A 14617-nucleotide genomic window follows, 5' to 3' on the forward strand; every position below is an offset into this window, starting at 1 on the left:
CATGTGACCTCTTTGTTCTATGCTGTATATATATATATATATATATATATATCTGTGTCATTATAAACTACTTGTAGCTGATGATGACAAAACCTTGTCGAAAAGTTGTACATTTGCTGTTATGTTAAACTTATATTAAAGTATTTCTTCGTTACTCATTCAAGCTGTCTCCAAACATTATTAGTCTTAAAGTGGGTTCCTCATTATCGAATATTTATTTTTAGTGCGATCCTTAATAGGACACAAGTATTTCAAGGTCACCTAGATACTAGCTTTGAATATAATTCGACGAGTTGATTTGTGATTCTCAGTATATCGGGCCTGAAAAGGTCAACTTTAAACAGCTGAGTTTGTCTCACCTAGTCCGGTTTACACTTGAATGACGTTGTTAAGAGAGGAAAATGAGTATTCAATTATTACTGAACTGTCAAGGTAAAGTTTGTATGATTCTTTTTATCTTCTAGTAATAGTCTACGTGTGGAGGTTTGGTGATTTACAAAGGTAGAAGTTGAAGGTAATTTTTACTAAAAAAATATACTATTTTGTTAAGTCTAACATCCATATCCACAACTGGCCGTGGATGTTGATTGGTAGTAAATTTTGGTACGTTTGAGGTAGTAGCACCCAAAATCAGCCCATATTTGATTTTCATTGCTAGCCTTCTTGTTTTTAATATGCGATTTCATATTATGTCTAATACACGGGTTATCATCAACGGAGGTTTTTCTTTTAAAAAATATACTTTCTTTTTACTTTCCTGACAAAAGGTATAATTTTAATTATCTTGTTTTGCATATCTGTTACTGGTGTGATTGTCGATTTATTTGATGTAATAAGACTGATATAGATTTGTTTCACAAAACTTTATAACTCTGAATTTTATGTGAGTGTCAGTTTGAGAATGTCTTGAATTTCACTTATAAGAATATTGTTTTGCTTTTACGTTTTCCCCATTGTTATATAGTGATGAATTTTCGCCCATAAACTGTTAATGTAAATAACATAGTTTGGTTTATGTATATATATATATATATATATTTATCTATTTTTATTTTACGTTTGTTTGTTGGTAGTTAAGCACAAACCTACACAATAGGCTATCTGTGCTCTGCTCACCAGGGGTATCGAAACCCGGTTTCTAGTCTGTAAGTCCGGAGACATTCCGCCATTAGGGGGCTTTTCGTAATCTATCTGTTTGTAATAATAATAATATAATTATAAAAAAATATGTAAAAATAAGGGGTCAGTCAACTATAGAGAATGTATTACTGAATATAAAAGGTTTAAATTAAGTAAGATGGATAATTAAAGGTAGCGATAGAAAACTCAAAATATAAATTTAATGTTTAACCGACAAAAAATATATTAACTGTCAAAAGTCGTTGAGGCCGAAATCAAAGTTGATGCCAAGTGTTAACAATACTAAGAGTGGCAATCCAAACAAGCTTATTTGTCCTTCCCTATCAGCTTTAGGGAAACATGTTTGATAGAATGTTCATATTGGTTAATTAAAGTGCTGAGTAACAGGAAAGGATTTTTTTTAGTGTAAATAAGGGTTTATGGTTGTTAAAACGTTTTCTAAAGATTTTTTGGGTTTGTCCAATATATTTATGGTTGCACTTCTTACACTGTGCAATATAGATAATGTTTCATATAGTGCAGGGCTTTACAATAGATTTTTTCTTGATCTGTGTTTTGTAAATTACAAAATAAGTTAAAGTGGGAGTTGTTGTATTACACATCTCATAGTGTATTTAGTATATTGTTTTATTTGAATTACATTCAAAATTGTTAAATACGAATTACAGAACCAATATCATAGCTATTTATTAAATATCCAAGATAGTCATTTCATTTCTAATTTATCATTTTGTATCTTCATAAACATTAGTTTTTGGCTGTGCTATTGGTAATGTCCTGCTATTTGACTCCCTACCTAAACAACGTGTCGCAGCAGTTTAGCACAAACGAATCCTTTAAAGTTACACTGTCAGAGCTGTTTAATGGGTTTTGGCACTATATGAGAAGTGAATTTTCGCGTCAATATTCATAATCGTTCTTGAACACAATCAAATGTCAGCCTATAATTGAAAGAAATATAAATACAAATAGGATATCTCATTCAAACACAACCGAATAAATTTTACCTAGAAGTTTATCTTGGTGATAGTCAAGTAGTCTAAACTCTAATTAGTTTCTTTATGTCTATACCTTTAAAACACTTTTATATTTTCTAATTATTTTATAAATCTAGATGGCTATTTGTACTTCGAATAAAGTGGAAAAATGACAAAATAGATTTATATGATTCAAAAATCTCAACTCTTTTCTGATCCATAACGAAATGGAATGAACTAGCCCCGTTTCACTTTAAAATGGTAACAAAAATTACAAAGATGGATTGTATATTGAATACACTCAAATTTAAAGAACACAACCTTACATGTTTGTGTAAACACTTTAATGACAACTGAAGAAAACTTGGTTGGCGGAAAATATAAGCGATTTGTATGCGATGCATGTATAAAAACATACATACTGATTCAAAAAAAATCTTGGCGGCGTTCTTTCCTGAGGAAATAGTCTTGCGTCAACTGTTCGAAAGCCTGTAATTCATAAATAAATTAAGCACTTAATACAATCAGACGCAATTGAAATTATATTAGATGTTCTTTAGCCATGTTTCTGCATTATGTGTCTAATTTTTTTTCCTTGCCGTGATACGCATGAAAATACATAAAATTTCTGGAATTTAATGATTAACCTCTTTACTTTTGCTTGTTGAAAGAGTGTGAAATATTGGACTTAGGCAAGAGTAAGATACCTACTCTTATGTAAAGAGAGAAAACTTAAATCCCAAATAGGGAATTTTAGTAAATGCAGTTAAAAACAGAAGCACGAAAATTACACATAAAGTGATAAAACATTCCATAGAATTCCTTAGTTCGTTTTCACATCGAACTCAGATAAATTAAATCATTCACATTTAAAGATTATAAGCTTTATTTTATAACTTACTGTTAAACTGCGTGATATCTTTTAGCATTACATCAACACGAATTTTCATTACTAACTCATAAGGAAGTAGATTTAAAGAGAACTTACTTTAATTTCTGCCAAGACTTCAGGCTTGATTACAGTCTTTACTTTGGTATATCCCTCATTTTCAATGTTCTTAGGGTAGCAGGTGTTGTTATGCTCATCACGTATCTGACATTTGTCTTTTTCAGCTGGTTGTGCATCCTCGCCCAACTTCCCTGCTGATCTTGATGCAGCACTATTACGACTTCTGAAGACAATATTTTCGTTTGAAGTCGATCTCCGTCTGAAATGTGCGTAGTCTTTTTTGGCTGCTTCTACGTTGTGTTCTGCAGATTTATTTCTTCTGTGTAACATTATTCTTTCTCGGATTTGAGCTTCCATGAAATTACCAAGAACGCACAATGGACTTTTTCTCAATTTTATAGTGTGTGGACTTAAGCTTAATTGGCTTTGTTTCCGATCAGCCATGAAGTCACAATCTTCTTCTTTGGAAAAGGTTTTAGCAACCCAAGACGCTGAAAAGAATAGTTTTATGAACTGATATAAAAACAATAAAAATAATAAAAATATATACATAATAAAATTAATGTACATAAGAATAAAATTTACATAATCAGTTGTTGAAGATCTATTTTCAACCGCAGCACCTTTCTGACTTCAACTTTTGAAAGCTAGATCGGACTTAAAAACAGTATTGGAACAACACATTGTAGTATATTTAGGGGTGCTCTGTGAGAATAATGAAATTAGTGGACTATAAGAAAGACTACAAAGTATTTATGTGTAGAAAGTCCCCCCTGTGGGACAGTGGTAAGTCTATAGATTTACAATGCTAAAATCAGGAGTTAGATTTCCCTCGGTGGACACAGCACATAGCTCAATGTGGTTTTGCCATTAAATATACACACACATACACATATATAGAAGAGTTTGACATTTTAAAGTTCGTTATGAAAATATATGTCTTATAAGTACTATAAATTGTGCCTTTTTCAGTTTTATTACTATAATAAGCTGTAAGAAGTTGGTGAAGTTGATAAAATCCACATCGTTGTATTTATTGTATTATAGTCATTTGAAGAAGTCTTTTATTATTTCGTGATGAAGAGGGGAAAAAATAACAGTTATGCTAGTCTTGAGTTCCCATGGCAACTCCTTCAATTTGTTTATACACTTCGTTATTTAATAGGAAGGGAATTTCTTTAACAGGAGCAAGTTTCATGAGAACGTTAAAATATTTGCATCTTTTTCCTCAAAATATAAAAAACTGAAACACAATTATACAGTTTCTTTAAAATGTAGTTCGCACAATATGAATGTATTCGTTCCTGAAACCTATACAGAAAGAATGTTATTTATCAAAATTCACAACACGCGCTCCATTGCAAAATTACAAAAGATATGGTCAAGAGTAAATTGAAAAATTTTGTTAATGAGCTTATATCATCGCAAATCAAGAAAACTGGAGGTTACTCCCATATACTCACAGGACATGGGCGATCCTGTTTTAGCGCTATCATCTTTCAGCTTTCGTAACTTCGGAGAAGAAATCAGCTTTGTAGCTTTGGTTTTGAGAGAAACATCCCTACAGTCATCTACAGATTTGGATATTCGAATTTTAGGTAGTTTTTCTTGATAGATTTCGGGTTGATCCCGCCTAAAGGGACTATTTCTACTAGTATGCTTCTTAACATGAGTGTTGCTAACAATGTTCAGTTCTCTGAAACTCTCTCCTAACTCATGTTCGGCCTTACCCAGGTCACTGTCGATCTCTTGTAATGTTCGGTTTAGCTCGACTAGCTGATCCTGGAAATGCTGTTGTATCTGTGGAATTTTGTAGATGCTTTTCGGTTCCCACTTTTTGTCGTCTTGAAGCTTCTTTTGGAGTGTGTCCATCTGGTGGTGTAAAAGAAAATTAATGCTTACCACAGCTGGAAGACAAATGCTAAAACATCGATTATATTTATCTAACAAAAGAAAACTCCAAAGAAAATTGAAATAACTATTTGATTCGTAAGATATACAATAAGAATAGAAATGTCAACTTTCCCCCAAGAACGAATTTTGTAGCTTGCACTATAAAATTACAGGAGGCGTAATGCGTTAAATAATTCTAAATTACAAGTATAATCGGTAAATATTCTGTGTTGTATCTCAATGTATTTTGAGTCAGTAGGTGGACGCGCAGGTGAAGATAGAATCATCTTGTACTTTTTGTATTAGTTAAGGTAATGAATAATAGATTATCTACCAAATATCCTTGGTATTGCTAGAAATGACGTTCCAATGAAGTATTGGATTTAACAAAATTAACAAATAAAATAATGTTTTTACTTTTTTCAGTTGAGATTTACAAAGATATATATATTCTAGTCGACCATAATTTTGAACTGACAGAATAGAGAGAAGGCAGTTCGAAGACAGCGGTCACGCCATCTCTTGGGCTATTCTTGTTTGATCGAATAGTAGTATTGTACTGTAACTCTTTATAATCCACCCATGGCCCCAGAGTGCGGAGCACGTATTTTCGGCAATAAGTCGCAAACCATGAGCTCTCAGATTTACAGTCCGGAATGCTAACCACCGGACTCGGATATTTAACATCTCGGATGTCTACGTACATTGTGAATGTGTGCGTGTATAATATATATATATATATATATAAATATATATATATATGAATATATGTATATGTACTTATGTATACATATAATGAAAGTTTTTCATAACGAAGAAAGTATCAAAGTAATTCATACTGTTGTTTTTTACTAGACATTAATGTTAGAGTTTGAAGAAATATTCATAATGACGATAAACTTTCTACGTACTCCGAAAAGTGATATGAATTAATTACTAGAAAGAAATGTGATTTTAAACTCACACAAGATTCTATCCGTTTTACACAGTAAAACTTTTGTTGTTGTTTTTCACAACGTTCCACCAGGTTTACCTAACATCATCAGGTGGCATACAAGAACTGAGGCTAAAAGAATTTAATTTTTAAAAAATCACGTGAGAATTTATAACAGTAGTAATCTACAAGCATACGACTAACCAACTGCAAACAATAAAGTAATTTATCAATGAACTGTCAAATTTAGGTATAAAGAATACAACTTTTAGGCCTGAGTCTAGCTATTGAAATTCGTTCTATGTACAAAAGAGAAGGGTATTAAAATGAACACTTTTTTATTTGTTATGAATAGGGTTATGTTTTTTTATTAATATGGCTTCTTTTATTTTTCGTCTGTTAATGTTGTCTTCTCAGCTAAGGATTTTTACCTGAGAAGAATCAAAAGAATGAGTTTAACTGTTCCCGCAAACGTTGTCTGTTTGTCTCACCAATATAACAGCTGTCTATTGGTGAGATAAACAGACAACAAATTACTTTATTGTTTGCAATTGGTTAGTCGAATGCTATTGTTATAAATTCACACGTGATTTTTTTTTTTATGAAGCCAGGTAAACCTGGTGAAACGTTGCGAATGAAATAAACAAAGTTGTGTGTGTGAATGTTAGAGTTTCATAATGAGTTCAGGTTTTTTTCATCGAATTACAAAATGTTGTTAAAGACTTGCAGAATTTAATTAAAGCGCCACTACTTTTATAAATGAGTTATAGGCTAATGATATACAGCTTTTTGTTAATTCGTTACAGAAGTTTACTAATAAGTTGCAGGATTTTTGTAGTTGAAGGTATACATCAAGGATGCACAATTTTAAAAAATGATTGATTGTTTCGCAACGTTATCCAAAGGGCCATCCGTAATAGCCATTTATAATTTTGTTTTGATAGACTAGAGAGAATTTAAGTAATCAATAGCACCTATCGCCAACTCTTGAACTACTTCGATCGAATAGTGAGCTCCACAACGCGAATTTGCAGCAAAGGGACGCGATCTTTTCACCCTCAAATTCACAGTACTGCTCGCTAACCAATTAGCCGCCTGAGTTGAGGAATATTTATGTAAAAACATATTGGTTAAGCGATTTTGATGGCTGTTAACTTCTATGTAAACATGCTCGGATTTGAATAAAGTTACAGAAATAATTGCCCCAGTAGACTTATAAATCTGGTGTTTCGATACCCGATACCCGTGGTGGACACAGCATAGATAGCCCATTGTGTAGCTTTTTGTTTAATAACAAACAAATAGAAAAAATCATAAATGTTTTACATCATGAAAGATAATTACTTAATTATAGAAATTAAACAGAAGTGACACTTTAGAGCTTATAACAGACCACCATCCATTCCACGTATAGAATCCTGAAAATAGTTCAGCGCCCTATGAATATATTAAAAGTTTTATGTTAACCTAAAAATCAACCTTTTTTTCACATTTCACTTTTGTGAGGCCTCCAGATTCAGTAATGAATTCGGGGTTTACAATGCTCAAATCAGGGAAATCAATTCTCGGCGGTGAACGTAGATGAGATAGCCCATTGTGTAGCTTTGCGCTTAACAGTAGCCAAACAACTAATCAACCTTTCTGGGAAACTAATTAATTCCTAAAACGTTTGAAATAAAAGAAACATTTACAAGAAGAGTTAATTAAACTGAATGAAAAATAAAACTCAATACTAAGTATTTCTCTGTGATAAATCTTAGTTTTAATTTTGACAATTGTATTGTAGGTAACGTATTTTCATAAGTTTTTATTTGACGTTTTTAAATTTAGATTCCGAAATCTACTAATTTAAGATTTGAATACACACAAATACGTACTTCCTTATTTACTTTTTTGTTGTCTGTTATCAAGATTATCAAACTCGGGTGAAGCTCTGATACTGGGAATGCGCTATGGTTTGAAGTTTGTAGCTGTCCAGTTGACTTTACTCACCCAAGAGGGTACTTCTGATAAGTAAGGTATAAAAGTAAGTTTAAAAATATGCTTTTCGTAATTAGCTTAGTTTTTTAAGGGATTTATGTTGGTAGCTTCCAAGTGATTTTACAGCAAAGGAATACGCTTCTCACATTTTGCTGTGGTGTCAGTGGATTGAGTTTATCTGCCAAACAGTTTTACACACCCAAAAAGTAAGTAAAAATGTTGGTAGCATTTTTCTTATGCTGGTGCTCATTGTGGTTTGAAGGTATGTAAGGATTAGATTTTTACAGTGCAGGATCACATATTTTCCTGTATGACTCGCTGCAGTAAGCTGAGTAACTATAATGCCATGTGAAGGTGTCTTGTTGATTAGTATCTCGCCTGTTGTTATATCAAGAAATCTCTTCCATTTCTGATCATCTTTTGATTTATTATAAGAAATGACGTTATACGTTTAATTTTCCACTCTAGAATTGTTTTTGTATAAGTGCCAAGCTTTACACTAAGCTACTTGCTCTGGCCATCAAAAACATCGAAACCCAATTTTTTTAAGTCGTCAAGCTTACAACTGAGCCACAGAAGGTCTCCGCTACAGATCTCTAACGATTATATATACGGATCTAATCTTTATAATATGTTAACTATTTGATTTGTGTCAACTTTACCTTTAGTTGCGTTGAAATCTTTCGCTGTCGTAAATGAGTGGCTTTTTGTAGAGTCTCTTGATGAAAGCAATTCGTCGTTTGATCTAAACTCTGGGTCTTCTGTGCGAGGGAAATAATATATAAAACAATACATGTTTAGAGTGAAACCTTTATGAAACACACATTATGGCATTGTTATAACAATTTAGATCTGTTAATTGTATTTTTAACGCAAAATAATCTTTCAAAAAAATTTAATGTAAAAAAATCGTACTTTGATTCGAAAATCAAACAACAAAGACAGAGAAAAGAAGCAAATTTTCTTTTTGATATGTCCAAATTTAACTCAGTAAGTTTAAATGATCCGTGTTAACTTAATAAAAGATAATTTATCCTTTACCTATAAAAACACTTTATAGAGTAACACATAGAAAGGCGTAATACGTTATGAATGTTTTTTGGGCCCTTTCGACTCCCATGAAACATATCTAGTTATTTTTTCAATCTTGCAGTACTTTCATGCACATAGACTAATCGCAGATGAGATTTCCTTTACGACTTTTTCGTGTTCCTTAATACACAGTAAACAGTGCTGTTGGTCCAGAAGTAACAAAAATAAAATCATACTTACAGGTAGACAACGGTGTTTTCGATTCGTGAGATCTTTCTTCTGCTTCAACAGCTCTTGTAAGAGTTCTAATTTCTGGCTTATCGTATTTTCTGTGGCCTGTGGACCATTCTTACGTCTACAAACTAAAACAGTTTAAACTCTTCAACGATATACTACAAACCCAACCTGTAATTCTGGCAGCTGCATGAAAGCGTTTTATAGCTTAATTCAGTAGAATATTTTATCTTTCTAGTACAGTATTTTAAGTAAATAATTAATCATATTTTATTCAATAAATGCTCATTTCAACTTCATATGTATGTCACTGGCTCGTGGCTTTGTTGAATCCTATAGATCAACATTTCTCAAACTCACATCCGCGAGTCATATCCGAAATTTTATTAGAATATTTTTTGAAATATAATTTATAGAATAAAAACATTTTTTGGAAAATTAAATTCATATTAAATTAAAACATTTAATGTTGGACTACAGCTTTTCATGTACACGGAATCTATTTTTCAAAGCAGAAAACATCGATAGGTTTGGGGGGGGGGGCGTGGAAAAACCTTAAATTCAAAGGAGTTTCCGAATTACTGAAGTCTGAAAACCAGGCCGGTTGAATGATACAGTTGAAAGCATAGCTTAAAAACAAACATATTTTAGAATCAATAATAACATATAATATAAAAGTATTGATGTTTAACAAAAGAGCAAATCTTCTGAAAGTCATCTCAAAAATGTCCCTACTCCCATAGGGTTAAAAATATATCACGATAACATAAAATGACATCATAACTTGTTTGTCATTGCATAGATGGCCTTATGAGCACAACACATTCAGCTCAAGGGTCATCAACAGCGAATAACAATATAAGAAATTTTTACTGCAACTCCATAATGAATGAACAGAAAATATCAACGCTATGTTGTGATGCAATAAAAATTTGCTGCAATCAAACCTAGCAACGGCAGAATAATTTAAAAAATAGATAGTTTTACACTAGAAAATTGGCGTGCTGTGCAGAGCTAAATACTAATGTTCTGTTGCGAAATTTAAAATAACTTCGAAGAGTATGGTTATTAGATACTTACTTAACCTGCGATATACATATTTTAAAATCAACTTCTTAGTGAAGGTTAATTTAACAGAATCTTGAAACACGCTGGCGACATGTATCTTGGCAAAGGAAAAGCAACTTGCTGTCAGCACATAAATTTGACGTTAGAGAAACACGAAACATGTACGGTTAACTAAAACATGTTTATAGACAGGAAATACTAGTTATGAGAAAACGTTAAGCTCAACAGATATTTGAAACTTCCAAATTGTACATCCTTGTAGTTTAAAACGAGAGCTGTGTTTTACTACTGATAAGACTTTTTTATTTTAATCACTCGACCAAGTTATTTATTAAGTTAGACTATACTTTCAAACAAATAAAATATATTAATTAATAATTACAAAGAAGCAGAAATGACAGATAATAGTATTTCTTATGATAGACACATGAAATGATAAATCCGGCATAAAAATGTGAATTTCTGACCGAGTGATTTTGTTTCTGACTTTCGAATAATACAGTATGTCGTTTGCTGAATACGTCTTTTAGTAGTATATATATACATAGACACAGACAGAACCTAGTCTTATCATTAATGTATTGTTATGACAGCGGGGGTCACGTGACGCTAGTAACACGTCATGAACTTCTAGAAAGATCCTGTCCCTTCCTGAAGTCTCGAGAGGCTACTAGATATGCGGTAGTCTTGTATATATAAGCCGCCAAGAACTGCCGGCAACAATGGGTAATCGAACTGAGAGACAGAGAGAGACGTATTGTTGAGTCGAGCACGTGAGATGTTCGTTGTGAATTATAGTGTTTGTTATAGCGCGACAGTGGAAATTAAGTGTATTGCAAAGTTGTATCAAGAAAGAATAAACCAGTTTTATTTAAGAAAGGACTTGTATCGCTAAAGTTTCTTCGGAAAGAATTTTTACGGAAAATTAACTAACGACCAGAGACTTAACAGTATTATAAAGACTAAAACAATACAAACTTTAACCTTTTTTTATTTTTCACCAAAACTTGTATTTTTGTTTGGGGTGAGGGGGTAAGACTTTAATTCTGAACTTGCTGATGGTTAACTCTTGGCCATCCTCCTTGATTAACAATAAGGTGAGTAAAAGCTTTTTTTTTTCTCTCTACTGATGATTACCAAATTTTGTTTTCTACACTGACGGTTACCTTGGGTGGGTTAAACTGTTTTTACTTTCTTCGTTGATTGTTATAAAATCATGTTTTTGACCATATTTCTCTTAATTAGGATTTTTAATATTCGCTGGCTTTTGGCTTTTAAACTGTAACTTCATCAATTATTAAAACTTTAATTGGTAAACTTTAAACTTCTCTTTACTGTTAAGATTTGATTGAGCATAACATTATTTTTCATGATGGTTAATAATTAAACGAAAAAAAAACATCAATTATTTCTTTACTGTTGGTTTACACTCGAACAAGAACTATATTCTTTACTAAAGTTTACCTAATTAACAAGTAAAATTAATCTTTGTATTGAGCGAAATCGCTTGTCGGCAACGGGCTTAAAGCACACAACGCGGCTGGTCGAAATGGTATTATGTTTTTCATATTGGAAATCCGTATAGGGTTAAAAATTTCAATCGGTCTTATTGTGATATAAAGTCACATAAACCAGTGATCTATAGGCGTTATATATCATTAAAATGAAAACCAATTCTCTTTTTTGCTGATTATTAGTAGAAGTAAACCTTTAATCCTTTCCTTAATGGTGATGACTTCATGATTTTATACATACTTAAAACATCCTTACTGGTGGTTAACACTTAGTGAGTAAAACTCATTTTCTTTACTGACTGATTACTTCATGAACGAGTAAACGGATAATTTTCGCTGCTGGTAATTAATACATGAATTAATATTTTCTCTTTTTGGTTGTTATCGTTTGGGGAAGTTTGTTTTTTTCATCACCGGTGGTTACTGTTTGGGTGACGAAAAATCAATGAATATCAAGTTATCTTCTTTGAGAATATAATTAAGAGGTTTTTGGTTAATACAAGAGTTTTAATTTTTTTGTAGCTTCAGTTAGAAGTTACGTCATGGCACTATATAAGTAACACAGATGTAAAAGCGTACATTTCACTGCAGATAATATGGGATATAAGAGCGCACGTTACACTACAGATGACTAAGAATGTAAAAGTGCATATGCCATTATATATAATATAGGATATAAAAGCGAGCGTTCCTCTGTAGATGACAAGGTATGTAAAAGCATATCTTCCATCGTAGAAGACACGGGATTTAAAAGCGTGCGCTCTTCTTTCTGCGATATCATACTTCACAAACGTTTTCATCAAAGACCTTCAGATTTTAATAGTACGTCTTGGACCAAATAAAGTTATCAATATTATTACTTCTATAGAGTTGAAAATATTGTATCATAAAATAAGTTTATTTTAGAATTTCGCGCAAAGCTACAACAAAGCTTTTGCTGGATATACAAAACTGTTTACACTGTTAAAGGCGGTAGTTATGATAAGTTTGATTACGAAACTTGACAAAAGTCGTACGTTTTGTTTGCAATTAAATTGTTCTCTAAACTTAACTAATATTGTTGACGTCACATTACTTGACCCTTCAGTAGTTTTCTCTCGCCTCAATTGAGTATTGTTAAATCATCGCGTCGCGTAGTTTAGAGAAAATTCTAGAGGCCTCAGTGACCAACATATAAATATGGGCGACCAAACGAGCAGAAGTCAAGTGAAGTAAAGTAAAATGGAGAAAAAGTCAAGTGCAGCTCAGTCAGAAAATTAGATAGCAAAAGAAACGGTGCAGTTAGCCGGCGTGTGAAGTGATTAGCTTTAACATAATGTTGAACTGACTAGATGAAACGTTGCTAGCCAACATCACTCACTGCCACCTAAAAACTGTAGGATTTGTTATGCAAATCGATTGAAGCACGATATACAAAATAATACTGCACTTTTAAACCTAACGAGTAAAATAATATTCACCACTTATTGGTACTTGGTATAAATGCTTTTATGTTTACAACTATACAAAGTAGCTTAAAATTTGGTTTTGCAAATCCTCTAACCTCTTATGATTACGAAACAATCATGATTATTCTTACTTTCTGTCGTCGACTCCAGATCTCTGTACTCCAAGCTCAGGCCTTCCATACTTAAAGCATACGACTGGACACCGACCTTCAGAGCATTCTTCTAATCCCTGTCGTCATCGGAGATTTCTGCAAAAAGACAGAGTGGATTGTATTTCTGAATTAAATAAAAGGTATCTCAATACAAAGCTCTTACAGACATAACTGCATACATTGTAAAGTTTAAGTAACGTTTAAATGTCTATTATATACCAATATAAGTGGAATGTTTCTATACTTTTCAATATATTCGTTGTACAAAACACAAACAAACATGATTATCATAAAATTAATAATTAATGAATTATCTTTGATCATGGATGTATTATAAAGAACAATCCAACTATCAATGAGATCAGTGTTTTAACTTATTTCAGCTAAAAATATATATATTATATATATAAATCAGTATATATACTGATTTAAAGAATCTCCTAGTTTCTGAGTTAGCTCTTTAGAAGATCGAACTCTACCGGTCGGTTGTAATAGTGGGTCAGTACTAGACCTATAACTAGCCAAAATGAAGATACACAAATAATTTGGCCTTATCGTTTGAAAGAACTTTAAGACATTTCGTTTAAGATACATATTTAACAGTAAACTTGTGGTGTAACGAATTTGTTATTATATATTTATTTTAATATCATCGTTTGTTTAGATTAAGTTTATATTTCAAAACATGCGTAGTTTATAGTGTTAAATATGTATTGCGAAACTCCCGCCTATTCTCCAAAGTTGTAGATGATTCTCGAGAGTAAGAATCAACAATATATGTGAGTATGTAAATGGTTAAATTTGTATTGTTACGTAAAACTGAAATTTCTAGAACGCCTCCACACAGCTATAAATATAACTAACGCGACGCGCCAATGAGTGTATCTATTATTAGTTCGCTATAATCAATGTGCTATAAAACTTCGGAAGCTAAAACTGTGATTGTTATAACGCTAACCAATCGGAAAACTTCAAATATTTGACGAGGAACCTTTACAAAATTCGAACATTACAACTCATTTAACTTCAGTGGATTCACATCGGAACTTAATACTTTTACGAAAACATTACCTAACGTCATTGGTGGAAACTCAATCTCTAATAGGCGTATGATCAGCGAGAACTACAGGGCAAGCTAGCTCCCTACTAAGTGAATTGTACCTATATCAATTTGTAATCAACACGCTCATCGTGAACCCTCGATAAGATATCAAGGAAATTCCAAACTAGAAAGAAGATTTATATTGTTTGTAAGTTTGTGAAACTTTTGTTTATAAATCATTGTTGTAATAACTG

General features: G+C 32.2%; 1 protein-coding gene across 2 annotated transcripts in view; it reads right to left on the bottom strand.

Moving 5' to 3' along the window:
- LOC111086262 overlaps positions 1–14617 on the bottom strand; it is a 27325-nt gene that overhangs the window by 9087 nt on the left and 3621 nt on the right. The window contains exons 2-7 of one of the 2 annotated variants that reach the window (XM_022388436.1): positions 13301–13417; positions 9146–9267; positions 8536–8634; positions 4530–4938; positions 3106–3557; positions 2453–2606 (exon numbers count right to left, since the gene is read on the bottom strand). In XM_022388436.1, coding sequence (XP_022244144.1) covers positions 2544–2606; positions 3106–3557; positions 4530–4938; positions 8536–8634; positions 9146–9267; positions 13301–13349 — 1194 coding nt within the window. In that variant the 5' untranslated portion in view covers positions 13350–13417 and the 3' untranslated portion in view covers positions 2453–2543. Of the gene's footprint in view, positions 1–2452; positions 2607–3105; positions 3558–4529; positions 4939–8535; positions 8635–9145; positions 9268–13300; positions 13418–14617 lie in introns of those variants that run through there. The other variant, XM_022388437.1, reaches the window with a different exon arrangement.

Source organism: Limulus polyphemus, unplaced genomic scaffold, assembly GCF_000517525.1.
Source record: "Limulus polyphemus unplaced genomic scaffold, Limulus_polyphemus-2.1.2 Scaffold965, whole genome shotgun sequence".
Classification (NCBI taxonomy): domain Eukaryota; kingdom Metazoa; phylum Arthropoda; class Merostomata; order Xiphosura; family Limulidae; genus Limulus; species Limulus polyphemus.